The sequence below is a fragment of the Hemicordylus capensis genome, chromosome 1 (genome assembly GCF_027244095.1).
Source record: "Hemicordylus capensis ecotype Gifberg chromosome 1, rHemCap1.1.pri, whole genome shotgun sequence".
Classification (NCBI taxonomy): Eukaryota; Metazoa; Chordata; class Lepidosauria; order Squamata; family Cordylidae; genus Hemicordylus; species Hemicordylus capensis.
In genome coordinates, this window is record NC_069657.1 from 117,338,511 (window position 1) to 117,355,955 (window position 17,445).

A 17,445-nucleotide genomic window follows, 5' to 3' on the forward strand; every position below is an offset into this window, starting at 1 on the left:
ATCACAGTCCAATGTTTCTGCCTTGCTGTTGCTGGAACAGAAAATCGTTCAATGAATCATAGAAGCAGAGATGGACATTTAAAAAACAGAATGGCTCAGCTTTCCCACGCAAGTGTGTTATTCAGTTCTGCTAGCCACTCCTTTGCAGTGTTGTGACTTGCAACATATAGATGAGGAGATTCTTCTCAACAATTACCACAAACAGAATTTCACATTAAGAGGACCACACACACACTTTATGGCTCATGCTATAAAGTAGATCAAGGGCTGTATGGAAAGCTAGTTCTTTTTCATGGTAAATCTGAATTCTGACACAAAATTACAGGTCAACATATAAATGTTCCCAAATGTGTGACAATAGATTTCACAGGGGCACTGCTGTTTCTGCCAGTAGGCAATCTAGGTGATCATCCAATATCTGTGCAAAGTAATGGGCGTTCAGAGGCTAGAGGTGGCTACTGAAAATTAGAAATGCAGCCTTGTGCACGAAACATGTGTTAGTGCCAACTGTTCAAGATTACCCACAAATGCTCCACAAAATATTAAAAGCTATAGTAAAATAGACTTTGAACAGATGGTAGCAAGAATTTTTATTAGTTGCCACAGGCAGAACTTTTCACTCCAAGGACTTCCGTTTAATTTTTTAAAAAATTTGCCATGTCATAAATCTGACATTTATCTATGACTCCATAGCATTATTTTTAGAATTTTTTTTCAGTTTAGGCATTCACTACAGCACATATGTACTTTAAACAGAACATAAAAATATATTTCATAAGAGCTATGTAGTCAGAACAACAGCTTTTTAAACCCAAACATTCTTTATATTATTTGAGAAATTCTTGGACTACTATCGGTACTCCTTTCCCCATATATATTAAAAAGAACCAAAGTATAACATGCTTTTGATCAGAGTGGGCAAGACAGTAGGGCTACAACCTTCCACCTAGTTAGATCTGCTTACGTGCCATTTGTTTCAGAGGGCCTTCAGCAAGCATAACCAGATGAAGGATTACTATCTTGGTATTCTGGCTCTTCAGATCATATGTACATTCTGACAATGTACATTTCTTAGTCCACTATAGAGCAAACCTGACCTCCAGGTACAACAGAAGTAGATTCTGTATGGTAGGGGAACACTAAGATCTACCAAGTGTACAGGTCCAGTAGAAAAACAATATAGGAAATGTTTCAACTTTAATTAGTTTCCCTAAAACACAGTTGTGCATGTTTTTAATCACAGTTTTTAATAGAAAAAGATATCCCCCCTCTTCCCCAAGATCTCTCAAACCAAAATATATTTACAAAACAGTTTATAAAAACACAGGCTGAAACAGAAATCTAATCACTGTCATCTGATCCACCATAAGAACCTCGCTCAGACCCTTCATTATTGGACACCACTGGCTCAGAATCATTACCTGAGCCCTCATTATCAGATGCTCTGTCTGAATCATGATCAGACTCAGCACTGCGAGAAGCTGGGCGAGATTCACTTTCGGAACCACCTGAGCGGCTTCTTCCCGATTGCACAGACTGGCTTCTTCCTGACCGTACAGACTCATTGTCAGACTGTTCTGAATCTGATCGTCTCCTCTTCCGTGCTGACCCGTCACTGTCTGAGTCGTCATCAGAAGGGCGGGCACTGGATCGCCTGGGACTGCCCCCCTCACTGCCAGATTTGTTACTATTATCCGAATCACTGCCCGACATGATACGCTTGTTGCGCAGCTGCTCGGCATCATCCGAATCACTGTTGCTGTTCCTAGCATTTCTGTCCAAGAAAAGAATATAAGAGAGTCATGCTGACATTCTAAGTGGAACATTAAACTTTATAGCCAGGGCTGTATGTATTCTATGCTTTAAAAAGCTCCTAAAATTCTGCACCAGAGGGGATACAAACCCTGTGCCAATAAAAGCTTAATTCTGCAACTTTAAAAAGTAAAATCAAACTTGCATATTTTATTCTGCCTTTTGGGGAGGGGGCACGATTTTGCACAATTTATTGTGGTTTTGTTAGCCATGGAGAGGGTCAAAGAGCGATGTAGAGCACTGGAGGCCAGCTCATTGGGAATCTTGTTGCAGCCACCCTCTTGAACTTCTGCATTTTCAGAAAGCGTTTACCACACAGAGAAACTGGCTTCTGTACACACCACCACATGCTATGAGCGTTTCTTCCCTGCACCAATGCAGAATCATAGCACATACAGAGCCCTCACTAGAACATGGAAAATAAAAGGATAGGCTGTAGAGGTATGTCATTTTAAAGTAGCAATCTGCTTCCAAAACCTAGTGTTTCTCTGTGTTCAAATTCACCAAGGTGTACAACAAAAAATGCACAACATATGTTCGATACTAATTAAACCACTATCCACCGAGCTTAAAGCAAAGTTAAAGAAATGGAACCTGAAAAGCTACAAGTAGTATGCATTGGTCGAAAGTTGGAACCTATTTACACAGATATGGAGTCACACCATGGCTGGTTGACATCCTAATGAAGCACTTGTGTAGGGAGCCAGGGCATGAAGATCACATAGTTGTGCTAAAAGCAAGGATTTGTGCAACTGTGCAAAAGTTCTACTTAAAAGAAACAAGACACGCTGTAGTTGTGCACTACTGCGTGAGGATGCTTGCAGGAGTGCAACATTAGTCTGCAGCACAAGCTCCAGACAATGGAGGCAGCTAGCACAACAGGTTTACACTAGCGTGATGTCTTCCCACAAGCTTCATTGATCAGGCTGACAGTCACTATTTATAATGGATAACAGATTTTGTTAAGGGACCTTTAGTCCAGGGTTTGACGAATCCCAGGGGTCGGGGAGTTATGGTGCCTAGGACACCTAGACTAGGATATTCAGAGGTTGAGAGTTATTTAATAAAATATGTATTTGTCCCAAATAGCCCTGTTTCTGTTCTAAGAATGTTACTTGTAAAAGGGATAAAGAGAAGCCCATTTACCCTCCCCCTCCACAATGACCATCACTAAGTGTGGTAATTTTGTCAAGTGCCCATTTGCTTCTACATCCAAAGAAAATTTGTCAAGGACTGCTTTAGTCAATGCAGCATGAATAAATTAAAAAGTACACAAGGCATCAACTTTATCATGGAGTTGTTACTATCTTGGAGTAATAACATTTCTCAATATGTGGTATCATGAGTTTATACACAAAGAACTGGAAATCAAACACATGGATTGTAATCTTGTTTTTCATATTCCTGAACTTGGAGAAGTTCATGTTTCTATTCAGGTTACACAGCTGTATTACAAGAATTAAATGCCACAATATCTCAATGACACATACCCATCATCAGCAATCTTCAGTTTATCTTCATCAGATGAGTCATCACTAGATGAAATTATGGCTTTAGATTTGATTTTTCCCTTCATTGAAGGAGGCAGGCGTTCTGGCTTGGACTGTAAAGGGGGAAAGGTGTTGTAGAAGTCATACCAAAAAATGGATTTTCAACTGTTTACAATGAAATTTTAAACATTCCTACTGCATACATGGAAAAGTTCTATCACCACCAACTATTGGATGGATGTTGGTTAAAGTTTATATCATTAAATTGCCAAGTGCCCAAAGAGACAGGCATACATTCGGAAACATTTCAAAAGGTGAGCATCAAGATCTGGTTGCTCAGAAGTTATAGAAAGTTATCCAGAGTTTCAGTGCTTTATATTTCCAAAGCTTTGCAGTAAACTTAAACTGGCTACTTTTAGTCCAAGACTATTACAGTGTCACTGAACTGAAGAGCTAAGAAGTGAAGTTTAATATATACAGTACATACAATTCTCCTCTTCTCAGGCTTGGCTGGGCGGCGCTTTTTAGGTCGGGGTGCAGTCTCATTTTCATCATCATCAGTTCCATCCTCTGCCTTTTGGGGTCTTGAGGGGGGAAAACCACACACACAGCAAATCAATTCAGAGTCCTATAACATTGCAAATTATGCAAATGAAGTGTTCTGCTTAATCCTATATATTATCTCTTGTTCCTTAAAATTCTCATGTATATAAGTAGTAGTAATTACCTTAATATGATTTAAGAGTATTTCTGAAAGTGGACAATATGACATATTGAATGCCATGATGCTGGACTTAGGCTACAGTAAAAGCACAAGCTATAAGCTACTCATTGGTCTAGACTCCAATTAATTGAATATTTTACAAGCACTTTCAAAACAGTATTTGCAAACAAAAATATGTAAGAAGAATATAGTACCAACACACATGGCCAAATAATACTGCAAGGTTTTTCAAGTAGTATTGTAAAAAAAATGATGTTTAGAATGACCTAAACATTTCTCAGGCACATGAAAGTGCTTCCATGAGAACACATTAAGACTTCTTTGGCTCCTTGCCCTCGGGTCCCACGTGTGCTTCTTCAAAAGTTCTTGGGAGAGATGTGCCTGGCAGCAGTTAGGATTGCTTTTGGGAAACCCACTGTGTAATCCTCCCAATACCCAAAGTCCATTACAAACCATGTACTTACCTTCGCCTCTTCTTCTTTTTCTTCTCTCCTCCTTCTTCTTCCTCACCATCTTGTTCACTGCCGCTGCCCTTTCTCCTCTTTTTCTTTCTAGATACTGGAAGATCTTCATCACTGTCATCATTGACAAACTCATCAAATTCCCCTGTTTTTTTGGAACGCTGTCATAAAATGAGAAACCATGCGCCATTCATCATTTGTAGCTTGAAGTGATTCCACCAAAGCTGCCATATTATAAGCCAGATGTTTGCCAACCCTGAACATGCACAAGTTGAACACTGAGCTTAATTCCTAAAAAATGTGATTAGTAACAGTGTAATATTCATAGAGAGACTTGTATTTTGGGTGCTATATAAGTTTTTTAAACAAACTAGGAAGCTCCTATTCAAAAGATGTTTCCCAAAAGGGGAAGGGAAAGAGAATTATGGTGGGGAAAGAAACCATCCCTCTGCCTAAGGTCATACCGTGTAAAAAGGTAGTTGAAGAGCCTGGATAGCCAGCTCTCACCTGAGTGAACCAATGACTCCAAGGCTGCATATCTGGTTGCATACTGAATAATTGTTGGCTTACAAGCAAAACATGTTGAAAATGTGATGAGGGCAGCAACCAATTAGAATCATTAGCAGGCAGAAATCCAGGAGATCAGAACAGCTGCTAAATATCAGCACTATCACAGAACAACATGGCCGTAGTTTTGGAGACGTAAGTTTGGGGCAGTACAAACATATGTTAAATAAATAAATAAATAAATATGCTGTAATATGGAAGGCAAGGAAACTAAATTAACATCCCTACACTGCTATTGTATATAGGAATATATCAGCACCTCAGAAAAAGAGTCAAGCTTAGAAGGGAACATGGCCAGATTCTTATCCCTGCTAACTGAGCAAAGAGACAAATTTTAAAAGTGGTGATTCTTATATTTAGCAAGGGGAGAGCAACTGGCCCTATCCAGCCCCAGCACATCATCCGTGCAGTGGCTGTTGCTCGTATCAGCCTTATGTTTCTTTTTAGATTGTAAGCCCTTTGGGGACAGGGGACCATCTTATTTATGTATTCTTTATTTTTCTATGTAAACCAGTTTGAGAACTTTGCTTGAAGAGCAGTATATAAATGCTTGTGGTTGTAGTAAGTCACAACTATGCCTAAGCATTGTCCAAACAAATTTCAGTTTGGAGTGTTATTACTGATAGAAAAGCAAAAAGAAGAGCAGTATGGAGTAGTGGGTTAAGAGAGTTGGACAAAGACTAGGCAGATCTCCACACAGTGATGAAGCTCACAGGTGACCTTGAGCAAATCACAATGTCTCAGTCCTGGGGCATATCCATAACTGAACAAATGGAGGAAGGGAGACAAGGTCCCTGAGGGAGAGGGGGGCCCACCGACTGGATGACAGCTCATTCTTCACTCCAGTGTTGATGTTATATGGATACTTGAAGAGTATAGGTATATACGTTAAAAATATTTTAAAGGGGTGTGCATGTGAACAAGTACAAGTGAGCGAGTGCATCCATGGGGAGTGCAAGATATTATTTGCATAGGAGTAAAAGAAAGGACCAGTGTTCTCTCTAATTTTTTTCAGCTGTGTGCAGAATGAGTTTTGTTCTGGGTGGCAGTATTAAGGTAGTGCGTGCACACATGCATTCAGAGTCTTCTTGATTAAATCTTCTTGATTAAAGCTGAGCGGACATAAGAAGATGTGTGAGCATGCACACATTCGCACGCCTTGGAGGGAACAGTGGAAAGGACATGCCAAGAGTGTTTGGTTCTTCACCATGTCCTTACAACCTTTCTGCAGCAAAGACACCAGGGTGAGGAGGAAGGATAAGGCTGGAGGCAATCTGAACTTCTTGTCCCAGGGCCCTCTCTAACCTTGCTATGCCTTTATCTCATAGTGTGTGGTGGTAATAAAAAAGGCAGCTTATACAGAGGTCTGTAGGCCACCCTGAACAACTTGGAGAAAGGACTAAATAAAAACAAAAGGTTAAATGGATCACATGAGGACTAGCACACAATAAAAAGGCAAAAGGGGTTTTCTGGAGTGAGAATGATACTCTGGGGGAGAAAGCAAGAGGTGTTGATATTATCCTTAAGAAACAACGGGCGTGAAAGATACAGGAGTGATTGGCCTAGTGAAATTTTGTAGACAATTTGATTTAGAAAAACAGGACAGACTTAAACCAGCATGTACACCAACCCCCACCCACCTTAAGAACCCCAAAAGTCTCAATCTGCATTTTTAGTTCTAAAAATGAGAATCTGTACTGAAATCTAAATGTACTTAATGTGGTAAAAACCTGTTTAAAAACAATGCAATCATATGCATGTTTACTCACAAGTCCTACCAATTTCAGTAAGTGTGCAAAGTGTCTGTTAGGGAAATGGGTTTTTACAAATATAGTCCTTGAATATCTAAATTTGACAATGCTTATCCTTAGTATTTCTATTCTTTACTGTTTTCTTGTCTGATGTGACAGTACATCTTTGATGTGACAAAAGTAGATAGAGCCCACCACTAAACTAGAAAAGATCCAGGAGAACAGAAATCTAAGTGTGTTTTTCTGTACCCGGCCAGCTCCACCACGTTTTTTCTCTTTTGATCCTTCGACTTCCCCAGTGAACATCAGAATATTCTTGGTCTTCTCCACATACTGTGCTCTCTGCTCCAGAAGTTTCTTTTGTTCTTCTATTTCTCTGAGACGTTTTTCTTCCTGAGAAGAGTAAAGAACACTTGATTAGCACACTTACTGGCTACAGATGTTATTTTACTGGCTGCAGATATGCAAGGAATATATTTAGAGAGGCCCATCAAACACTGATCCATTTTTATTTTTATCAGACTACTGTAAAATATCCACTAGAGCCTCTTTCATGGCTCTAGATGCTACCAAGCTTTTGCATGGTCTGCTCTGCAATGATATAAACTCACTGCATAAAGCATTTTGCACAGATCTAAGCACTGAAAAGCAAGACTTTACTGGTTTACCTATCAAACTGGAAGGACATGTGCATGGCATGACACTGGTTCCACTCCTAACCAACTGAAGGTTAACACCGAACAATCCCGTGCGTGCAAATCTACTAACGCTGCAAAACCTGCCTGCAGTTATGTAATGCCACTCCCCTTACAACTGACACAGCTAAGTGCACCATTGCAGTCTGCGCCTACACTGTGTTTTGCTGCAGATTAATGGATGGCACCATGTCAGCAGCCCAAAAGTGATTCCAGTCCTGATGTAGCAGCAGAAAGAATAACCTGTTCTTTGAGCAGCTTCTGGCGCAGCAGTTCTTTTTCTTGCTCTTGTTTTGCTCGCAGCTCCCGTTCTTCTTCATCCTGCTTGCGAGCCCGAGCCACGTGATACTGAGCTTGACTCAGCAGATCAGAGCATTGCCTATAATATGCGAGTTAGATGTGCAGACAGAAGTAGCAACACATTAAACATGTTCCGTGCCATCGGCCCATACAAATCTGACTCATGATTAAATATTATCGGTTGAGATCCAGGGCAGCAATAAGTACATAAAGGACAACTGTACACGCAAAGTTGGTACTTTAGTCATTAGTCTTTTTGGAGAAATTCTCACTGCCAAAGAGTTAAGTCACTTTTGAAACAAGTCAGCAACTTGTCCAGCAACAGGGAATTGATGCAGGGGAAACCCTCACCTGTACATACTGACTTACCCCAAAATGGCACATTGCAACCCCCCTAGATCCTGTCCATGGCTTGCAGACTGCTCAGTTGTGACACTTCACCAGTGGAGCCACCTCCCCCATCTACCTGTCCAGCCCCTAATTCTAGGGCATTTGTATGCCTGCTGAAGCGGATGCTGTTCTCTCAGGCCTTTAATGGTATTTACTTTTTATCCTGCTGCTATGTTATCCTACAGCCACCTTAAGTGGCGCAGTGGAGAAATTGCTTGACTAACAAGCAGAAGGTTGCTGGTTCAAATCCCCGCTGGTACTATATCAGGCAGCAGCGATATAGGAAGATGCTGAAAGGCATCTTATACTGCATGGGAGGAGGCAATGGTAAACCTCTCCTGTATTATACTAAAGAAAACCACAGGGCTCTGTGGGCACCAGGAGTCGAAATCGATTTGACGACACACTTTACCTTTAAGTTATCCTAATTATGTTAGAGTGTTGGACTAGGACCAGGGAGACCTGAGTTCAAATCCCCATTCAGCCATGAAACTCACTGCGTGACTCTGAGCCAATCATATATCTCTCAGCCTAACCTACCTCACAGGGTTGTGAGGGCCCTGGTTGGGCTCCTTGGAGGAAGAGCGGGATATAAATTTTAATAATAATAATAATAATTATAATAATTATTATTATTAATAATAATAATAATATCAATTTTTAGATAGTGCTTATTTCAATACCTTAGCTTTGATATAAATTGGGTCATATTTCCTTAACTCTGCAATAATTTCAAAATGGCTACATGACAAATATTTAAAGTTGCCGCCTTTGGTATTATGCTTGTAGCAGCATCACTGGAAAATCGAAGTCAAGAAGCATGTTAGCTGCCATTTGGCATTATCAGTGCTCTGCTACAGGGATGCTTGCACATCAGGGAACTAGCCAGGAATCCCTGCACTTCCATAGCTGCCTAGATTCAAGGGATGGTCAGGCACTGTCAACTTGGTAGCATCAGTTGTGTTTTTGGAAGGCATGTGGATCCTGAATTCAAGCCCCCTCCCGCTCCCTACCATGTGGATTAAGGTCAAGGTAACATGCAGTCAGTATTAGATTTCCAAAAGCAGAGAAACTCCAATCCTGTGATCTGTTCAAGTTATGCAAATGTGCATGTATTAGCTTATTTTACATTATTTATTCCAGTTCGTCCAGCCATGGGTAACACAGGATACAACAGCTTACCTAGCTTCAGTTGCAGCAAGTGCCAAGTCAAACCTCATTTTATCTCCCACTTTACTCAAATAACTGAAGTATCTGAAAGGAAAATAAAGTTAAGACATCAAATGTTAATACTTTAAAAAAAAATGGGGGGAGGGGGGGAAGGATTATAGGGTTCCTGCAAACTGGATAGCATTAAAAGTAACATTCTAACTTCAAACCTATACTCTAGGTTGTATCCGAAGGAAGTTGTGAATCTTAAGTCCTGCTGAAATTGATGGCATTTAAATTAGTCATGACTAACATTTCATTGTTTCCAATGGTGCTTAGTCATGGTTAACTTTGAAGAGACTATCTTCTTTCTCATATTCAGCCTGAACTAGTTTGCTTGCAGCCCATTTCTCTTTATAAATTCCCACTTGTTTTAATGAACCAGACTACACAGTGCATCCTTTTTGTGGAGGGCTGAATCATCTTGCAGATGCTCAGGGAAAGTCTGGCAGATGTTGCAGAACCTGTGAAACAACTGTTTAATGGAACTCTCAAGCAAATGAAATTACTGGGAGAGGAGTCAGATCTCTGGCACAAGTAATCATGTTCACACCCATAAATATTGCACACAAAAAAGCACTGTAATATTATGAGAAAGCAATTGGCCATACATTCAGTGAGAGAGTGAGTAAAAATAGAAGTCTATAACTTCAAGGCAAGCTCTCAGTACAGAAGCACTATCATTAAAGCCTCAAACCAGCATCTGCTTCTGCTCAGAATGCCTTCGTTTCTAGAACTTTTCCTGTGCGTTAAGAAATACAGTACCCACTGAAGTCTAGAGCAACTGGATGCTATTCTGAATGACTATCCTTCACTTTCTAGCTACCAGTGCTTCTTGCTGAGAATATCTATGACTGCTGCTCTGCTGATCTGACCAACGTAACTGCCTACCATCTGCAGCTCCAGGAGATGACATCAGCTGGAGGAAGTCATTAAAGCAAACAGGCCCTCGAGCTCCTGGCTTCCTGTAAGTATTATTCAACAGATTTACTTTTGGAGGGAGAAGTTGTTCATTATGGCTTTGTGCTCAATTTTGTGCAGTCCATTGTCAAGAAGATTTTAAAAGCTCTCTGGACAGAATTTACGGTGTTACTATACTAGCCCATAATGAAAGTTTTAAACTGAAACTTTTAGAAGTGGACTGGATTCCAAGCAACATGAGTGCAATGGCACTTACACAACTGGACCCCCCCACCACAGCAACTCTCTAGTTACCCAGTTACTCCAGTTACCCTCTCCAGTTACCCAGTCCCGAAAGCTGCTCCTAAGGAATGAAGGATCCTCATGAATTCTGCATGGGGATAATACCTGGAAACCAGGTGCAGGCACCTTCCATTAGCAGAGCTCCACTCACAGAAGGCACTTTGTACTCGTTTGGGGAAACTGCCCTCTCACACTGCAGCCTCTTGTGCCAAATTACATGCCAGTCTTGAGGGTCCCTCAATCCTCATGAGGAGCTTTCCAGGAGATTTCATTGAGAGAAGGGGTAGGCGAAGACTGACTGCGTAAAGGCCATTGTGCTTGTGCTACTTCAGATTCAACCCACTGTGTTTGGCAAGTCCTTGTTTAATCAGCTAACACACATCTACTAAGCTGTTCAGAAAAATAAGCATGTAAAATTAGAATTGGTATTTGCTTTGACATCTTCACAAAAACACTGTGTAATAAAACACAGCCAGAGTGACGATTTAAAATGAATGTTGCAAGCCAAGATGACAGTTTAAAGAATGCTAAGGATGATGGAATTCTCAGCAGAATGGTACATCCAAGAGAATTAGACACACAAACACACAATTATCTTCAAGACTGAGGCCATGGGTATATAGATCCCACCCCCTCAAAAAACCTCTCCCTTTGGGATATCTTTGGGGTTTCTCTGCAGAAAATATTTCCAGTCAAAAACATTGGTGTACGTAACAGTTACCTCTGTTATGTATAGATATGCAGAGAGAAAACCTCTGCAATATCTTTGGGGTTTCTCTGCAGAAAATATTTCCAGTCAAAAGGTTGGTGTACATAACAGTTAAAATCACATAATCCAAGCAGATTGGAAGAAAGAACTTCACCACTTTGCTGAGAATGCCACCACACCCAGCATTCTTTAAACTGTCATCTAATAATCAAATAAATAAGTTAAATAATTTTGGCTTGCAGCATACATTTAACTCTTGTGTGTTACCAAGGAAGGCAAAAGCCAAAATATCAGACTAACAATGTTTTAACATGAGATCTGTTTGGTCAATTAATTTATATTATGGTTCCATATCTGACAGTATCCTGCTGGGATCCAGAGCTTACTTATTGGTAACACTGTTTGATTGCTTCTGTGATTGAATCGTGTCTCTCGAAAAAGCCAACAAGGCTACAGTAGACTTGGCTTACCTGTGAGCTAGCTCCAGTTCTTTCACAGCATTTAGCACTTCTTTCAGGTTACTCTTTTCATCTTTCAGGACAGACGTAGCTAGTCTCTGCAGCACCAGGGCCACATTGAACATAAGAACTGTATCACTGGGTGCCACATGTCTAGCCTGGGGATTCAAATTAAAGTCAACTGAACTGTTTAAATTACATCACTACAGTTCCAAAATACACAAGCTGATGCTGCAAATATCAACTGTAATAATTAAGTGCAAAAAGTCATTTTTTACCTTCAGCAGTGTCTGCTTGCACTCTTGTAATTTGCCACATTTGAAGAGAGCTCGGGCCAAATACAACAGTACCTCCGTATTCTGGTGCTTATAGAACTTTCTGAGACAGTTTTCATACTACAAAGAAGAAAATTCAAATAATCACCATGTGTATGTTTGATTAATTCAATGGGATTATAAGTTTCAAAGAGTTTAAATAAGAACTTGGTTTCTTAATTCAGTTCATATGGTTGTTGCTGCTGCAATATGCTATGGTGTCACCCTCCTATGCCATTAATTCTGCTGCCTGTGTGTCCTAGGAACTGCACAATTCTTCATTATAGTTGGAACCCAGATTATTTGCTATATGTAGTAAGCACTACCATTAATTGCTCATTTATGCAAGTCATGCAACCTGAGAACCTCTGTGCAATTTGAAGCTCTTGTTTCTTCTACACTGAATATATCATCTTCTAGAAGATTAACGATTAAAATGAGGGGTATTAACACAGAAGCTTCAGGACAGATGGTGAGATCTAGAATCCTTTCAGCACAGAAAAGCAAGCAATTACTAATGAATGCTGAAAATAGGATTTACACTTTCTGCAGAAAAATATTTTTTTGCCCCTCTACTTTATTTATTGATTTGATTTGATTTATATACTGCCCTTCCTAAAGTGGCTCAGGGTGGCATACATTAAAATAAAAACACACATAATAAGACAATTAATTTTTTTAAAAAAATTCAAGCCTGATTAAAATTAAAAATAGATATCATTAAAAACCAGCCTAAAAAGATGGGTCGTCATTTTAAGTTTGGGAGCCATTTTCTGGCTCTTAAAAACAAAGATGGGGGAAATGACGATGACACCATTTTCGGTGAGTTTTTTGCTCATCGAAGGCATCCTTAGACTCCTTAAGGGCAGTGGAAGACAGTAGGGCACTTTATTTGGCCCATTTTAAGGGCAATTTTGGGCGATGCGGGAGCCTAACCCCACAATTTACATTCACTTTAATAACCCGTTATTTGCGGATTTGCTATCTGCCCCACCACCACCACCACAGAACAGAACCCCTGCTAATAACAGGGTACTCCTGTACTATTAGATTAAGTGAAATCAAGAGAGGCTTCAGCTACTTTAGAATCTTATTCTTTCTCTTTGGCTTCTTGGTTATATATTTCTAAATCAGCAGCAAATGCTCTTATTTTGGAACCACTTTCCTTCTTATCTCTTTGCAAACATTATGCTGGCTTCACTGCTTTTTGAACACTACTTTTACAAGCAATAATTCTATGGAACATTTTAGTAGCTTCTCATTCTTTGAGTAGTGCAGAACGAATATCTGTCCTTTAATACACCAGTTTCTTCTTCTTTAGGGATTTTGGACTACACTTCAAACCTCTAGTTTAGATGTATTAACAACATTCTTTAACAGGAATCTGCCTCCATTTTGTGTAGTCTACTGCAAGTGAAGCAAACCAATAGGCAATCAATTTATTCATGCAATCCTCAGGGACAGGAGGCACCAGAGGGGAGGAAAGAATGGCAAAAATATCTCCTCCCCCATAGCACAGGCACAGTATTATTCTGGATGTCAGCCTTTGATTGTTTTCTATTTAAGACCTTTTGATGCATTTGTTAAAGCAATAGAAGCAGCTCAGTGTTTGTTGGTCCATTGTGATTCCATGGCATTTTCTACATCGGTCTGTAGTTTCTATACCAGGCTTCCTTGGGGACATTTGTTCCTGTCCTAGCTAGTCTCAGCTACAAGTCATTACTAATGTCTAGGACAGGAGAGGGAAGGGAGAAGAGAAAGAGGAACATGTTAAAGGAGACTATTTTCTTTGAACATTCCAAAAATAAAGGGGTAGTATAGCTTAAAGTCATTGCTCAAAGAAAGTAAGTTCTGTTATAGAGCAGTTCTGTAGCAGAAAACGCTGCATTAGCAGTACTGCAAATGATGCAATAGCTAATTGAAGCACATGTTGCATAACTGCTTGTGGAAACTCATTAACATCCTGGAGAAGGTTCCTCTTCTTCTAGTGGAATAAGAACTTCTTATGGAATAAGAACACTTTAAGATTGAGAAATAATAACTGAGAAAGTTATTGTCTTGATCTTAGCAATACTGTCTTCCATTGAATAAGCTACTATCATACTGACAGAGTGGAAAAACACACTACTTCCCCCGCCCCAGGGAAAATCTTCACTTTTACTTTACATTGTATAGGACATGTGCCCAAGGCTGCCTATATTTAAGAATTACCATCTGTACAGCACTGATGTACTGCTTCTGTTCCACATAGATGTGTGCCAGATTGAGCCACACATCACTAATCTCTGCTGTTGCCTCTCTCACTTGGGCAAAAACATCACGAGCCTCACGGAAATATCCTTTGTGTGCCAGCACAGCTCCTAAAAAGGACAAGCCAAAAGAGAACTTTCAGATATATGTACTACCACCAAAACTGCAGAGTGCCAGAAGAAAGATTTGGAATCTGAATCAGATAGTCACCTATGCCATTAGCAGCATACAAATTCTTTGGGTCATTCCTGAGTACCTGCTTGTAGATGGCTAGAGCACGATCTTGATGACGCTTTTCCTACAAAGAGGAGAGAATAGTTGCAGCTGAAAAAGTTAGACAAGTTACAGATCACAGAAGCACAGTATAAATATGTGCACCATTTACCTTTTCTCTGTCCCTGGTGGGCTGGTGCAGTGTTTGTAACCATACGTTGCCTAGAGCCAACATAGAGTAAGTATCATTCTGGGTTGATGGCTGCTTCAATATTCTTTCAAATTTCTTCTGTCCTGGACCCCACTCTTGTTTAGCCAAGTGAAGGTTGCCAATTAAGGACCAAGCATCTGGATGGTCCTGGAATAAAAACCAGGAAAGGATATCTCAATATGCTTAATCCATATAAATTGATAACTGATTTCTAACCCTCCACCCAACTCACTAGGTTTAGGATACACAATAGGATAAAAAAAAAGTATCAACATTTTAAAATCACACACACTTTTTACTAAAACTTTACTAGTTTTAGTAAACTAAAACTTTACTAGTTTTAGTTACTGAAAGTTCTCTTTAAAATTTACATTACATTGCTTCCAGAGGAGGATATAGCTCAGATTTTGCAAGATCTCTACATGGAGGAAAGTTCCAAAACAGTTGCCAAGAACACCTGCCTATACTTCAACTGTTAATTCAGAAAGGTGCTATTTCCACGAGAATATGGAGTCTCAAACGGTGGCAGATTTGATTTATGTTCATAAGGTCATACAAATAAAATTCCATAAACATTCATAATATCCATGAACTACAACACTGTCAGTTGAATGCTTGCAGGTTCTACTAACCTGGTTGATTTGAAGGGCTTCTTTAAACCAGTCGGAAGCTTCGTAAAAGTTTCCTTTATCTCTAGCCATAGCTCCTAAACGCAGATAGCCTGAATAGAGAAAAACATGTTAATAATCAAAGGCCCAGATCCAGAAACTAGTGAGCTATTACCTAAGTTTCACAACAAGGCCTATCTGTTGCACTGCCTGGATATCCCAAGTCAGACTAGGTGGTAAAATAGTGTAATGAAGAGTCACTGATTGCCAGAGGCATCATTCAAAGCCGCTGAATGGCTGAGAAAACGCAGAGGAAGGCCTTGTGAGGAGCAAAACAGAGTAGTGCTAGTATACTAGATACTTAGTCCTTACACAGTGCAGTACCACACCTTATATTAGCAAACTCTCCTAATGGCAATGAACTGAAAGGCAGCATGGGAAAGCTCCTCCATCCAACATGCCTTACAAAAAGTATTTCAGCAGGTTCCTGGCGGTTTTATAGACTATACCAGCATAAGAAGTCACTTGAATGGTCTTCTAATTGTATGATTTGCATATGATTTCTGATTAGGGACTTATGTTCTTTTCATTAAAAAAATATTTTTCAAGGAAAAAAGGCATCCTTGAACAGACGCTTTCAAGTGTTTATGAATGACCATGCAAGGGTGGACAAATAGAGCTTATACAAGGTTAAAAATGTCAATGTGATGGGCTGGGGAGGCACACATGCACTTCAACTTAAGAGAGGAACTGCACCAAGATTTCTTACAGTCAACATAATTAGGATGTTCTCTAAGGATGTTTTTGTATAGTTTTTCTGCCTCATGGAATTCACACATTGCTTCATACAATCTGGCCAGATTGTAGGATGTAGTCACGGAGATAGCATTGTAGTAGTGCTCATCATGTTCAGCTTCTGCTTTAGCACGGTCCAGAGATGCCAAGAAGTATTTCTAAGGCAAGAATTAGAAAGGAAACAAACAGTACATCCCTGTATTCCTCAAGTTTGTGAAAAGTCAAGAAGTCATTATTGTAAACATACAGTAATGTGGTTCACACCTTTGCTTCTCCCAAGTTTCCAAGTCTAAAATGGAGAGCACCCACATTATTCAAAATCTCTGGAGGCACATCCGCTTGCACTTTCTCTTGAAGAATTCTTGTTGCTGTACCATAAGCAGAGAGAGCACCCTGTGAAATCAAGAGAGGACATGGAAGAGAGAGTGGAATTGTTCAGAGCTGGTCTTGTGGTAGCAAGCATGACTTGTCCCCTTAGCTAAGCAGGGCCTGCCCTGGTTGCATATGAATGGGAGACTAGAAGTGTGAGCACTCTAAGATATTCCCCTCAGGGGGATGGAGCCAGTCTGGGAAGAGCAGAAGGTTCCAAGTTCCCTCCCTGGCTTTTCCAAGATCGGGCTGAGAGAGATTCCTGCCTGCAACCTTGGAGAAGCCACTGCCAGTCTGTGAAGACAATACTGAGCTAGATAGACCAGTGGTCTGACTCAGTATATGACAACTTCCTATGTTCCTACGTTCCAGTTCTATATATGACTGTGAAGCTCAACACAAGAACAAGTGTATTTTATGTATCTTATTATCTATACCTGTATATCCGTCTGCTCTAGGATTTGTGCTAGCTCAATCCATGCTTCTACATCATCCGGATACTGTTCTGTGACCTTCTTTAAATGACCCTGTAACACACAACACATTTATGCACACTCTTAAATTGTCAAAAGACATGAAATACACCTACAGTGCACCGCATATTTTTCAGCAAAGCCCAATCCAGTATAACTTGACTGGGGTCAGAGGTATTTTCATAAAAACTAACCATTTATTGAGTAACAGACATAGAAATGACAAATTATTAAGAATCAGGATGAACAAATATTTGCTAAATGAATAAATAGTACATAGTGTCTTAAAACTTGCGGTCTAGGGCAGGCCTGCTCAACTTAGCCCCCCCCCCCAGCTGTTTGGGGACTACAACTCCCATTATCCCCCATCATAGTGGCCATTAGTCAGGGATGATGGGAGTTGTAGGCCAACATCTGCAGGCCTGGTCTAGGGAATAAAGCAG

At 40.1% G+C, this 17,445-nt stretch overlaps 1 protein-coding gene across 1 annotated transcript in view; it reads right to left on the reverse strand.

Annotated features, from left to right (window-relative positions):
• Positions 1–571: 571 nt before the first annotated feature.
• The window catches only part of CTR9 (CTR9 homolog, Paf1/RNA polymerase II complex component), a 30,284-nt gene continuing 13,410 nt past the window's right edge, over positions 572–17,445 (reverse strand). Inside the window, exons 10-25 of the mRNA XM_053252254.1 lie at positions 16,967–17,056; positions 16,425–16,553; positions 16,135–16,318; positions 15,390–15,478; positions 14,719–14,904; positions 14,544–14,631; positions 14,295–14,443; positions 12,048–12,164; positions 11,782–11,927; positions 9,373–9,444; positions 7,744–7,879; positions 7,055–7,198; positions 4,491–4,648; positions 3,790–3,886; positions 3,303–3,415; positions 572–1,774 (exon numbers count right to left, since the gene is read on the reverse strand). Of these exons, the coding sequence (XP_053108229.1) occupies positions 1,342–1,774; positions 3,303–3,415; positions 3,790–3,886; positions 4,491–4,648; positions 7,055–7,198; positions 7,744–7,879; positions 9,373–9,444; positions 11,782–11,927; positions 12,048–12,164; positions 14,295–14,443; positions 14,544–14,631; positions 14,719–14,904; positions 15,390–15,478; positions 16,135–16,318; positions 16,425–16,553; positions 16,967–17,056 (2,331 nt within the window). The 3' untranslated portion in view covers positions 572–1,341. The remainder of the gene's footprint in view (positions 1,775–3,302; positions 3,416–3,789; positions 3,887–4,490; positions 4,649–7,054; positions 7,199–7,743; positions 7,880–9,372; positions 9,445–11,781; positions 11,928–12,047; positions 12,165–14,294; positions 14,444–14,543; positions 14,632–14,718; positions 14,905–15,389; positions 15,479–16,134; positions 16,319–16,424; positions 16,554–16,966; positions 17,057–17,445) is intronic.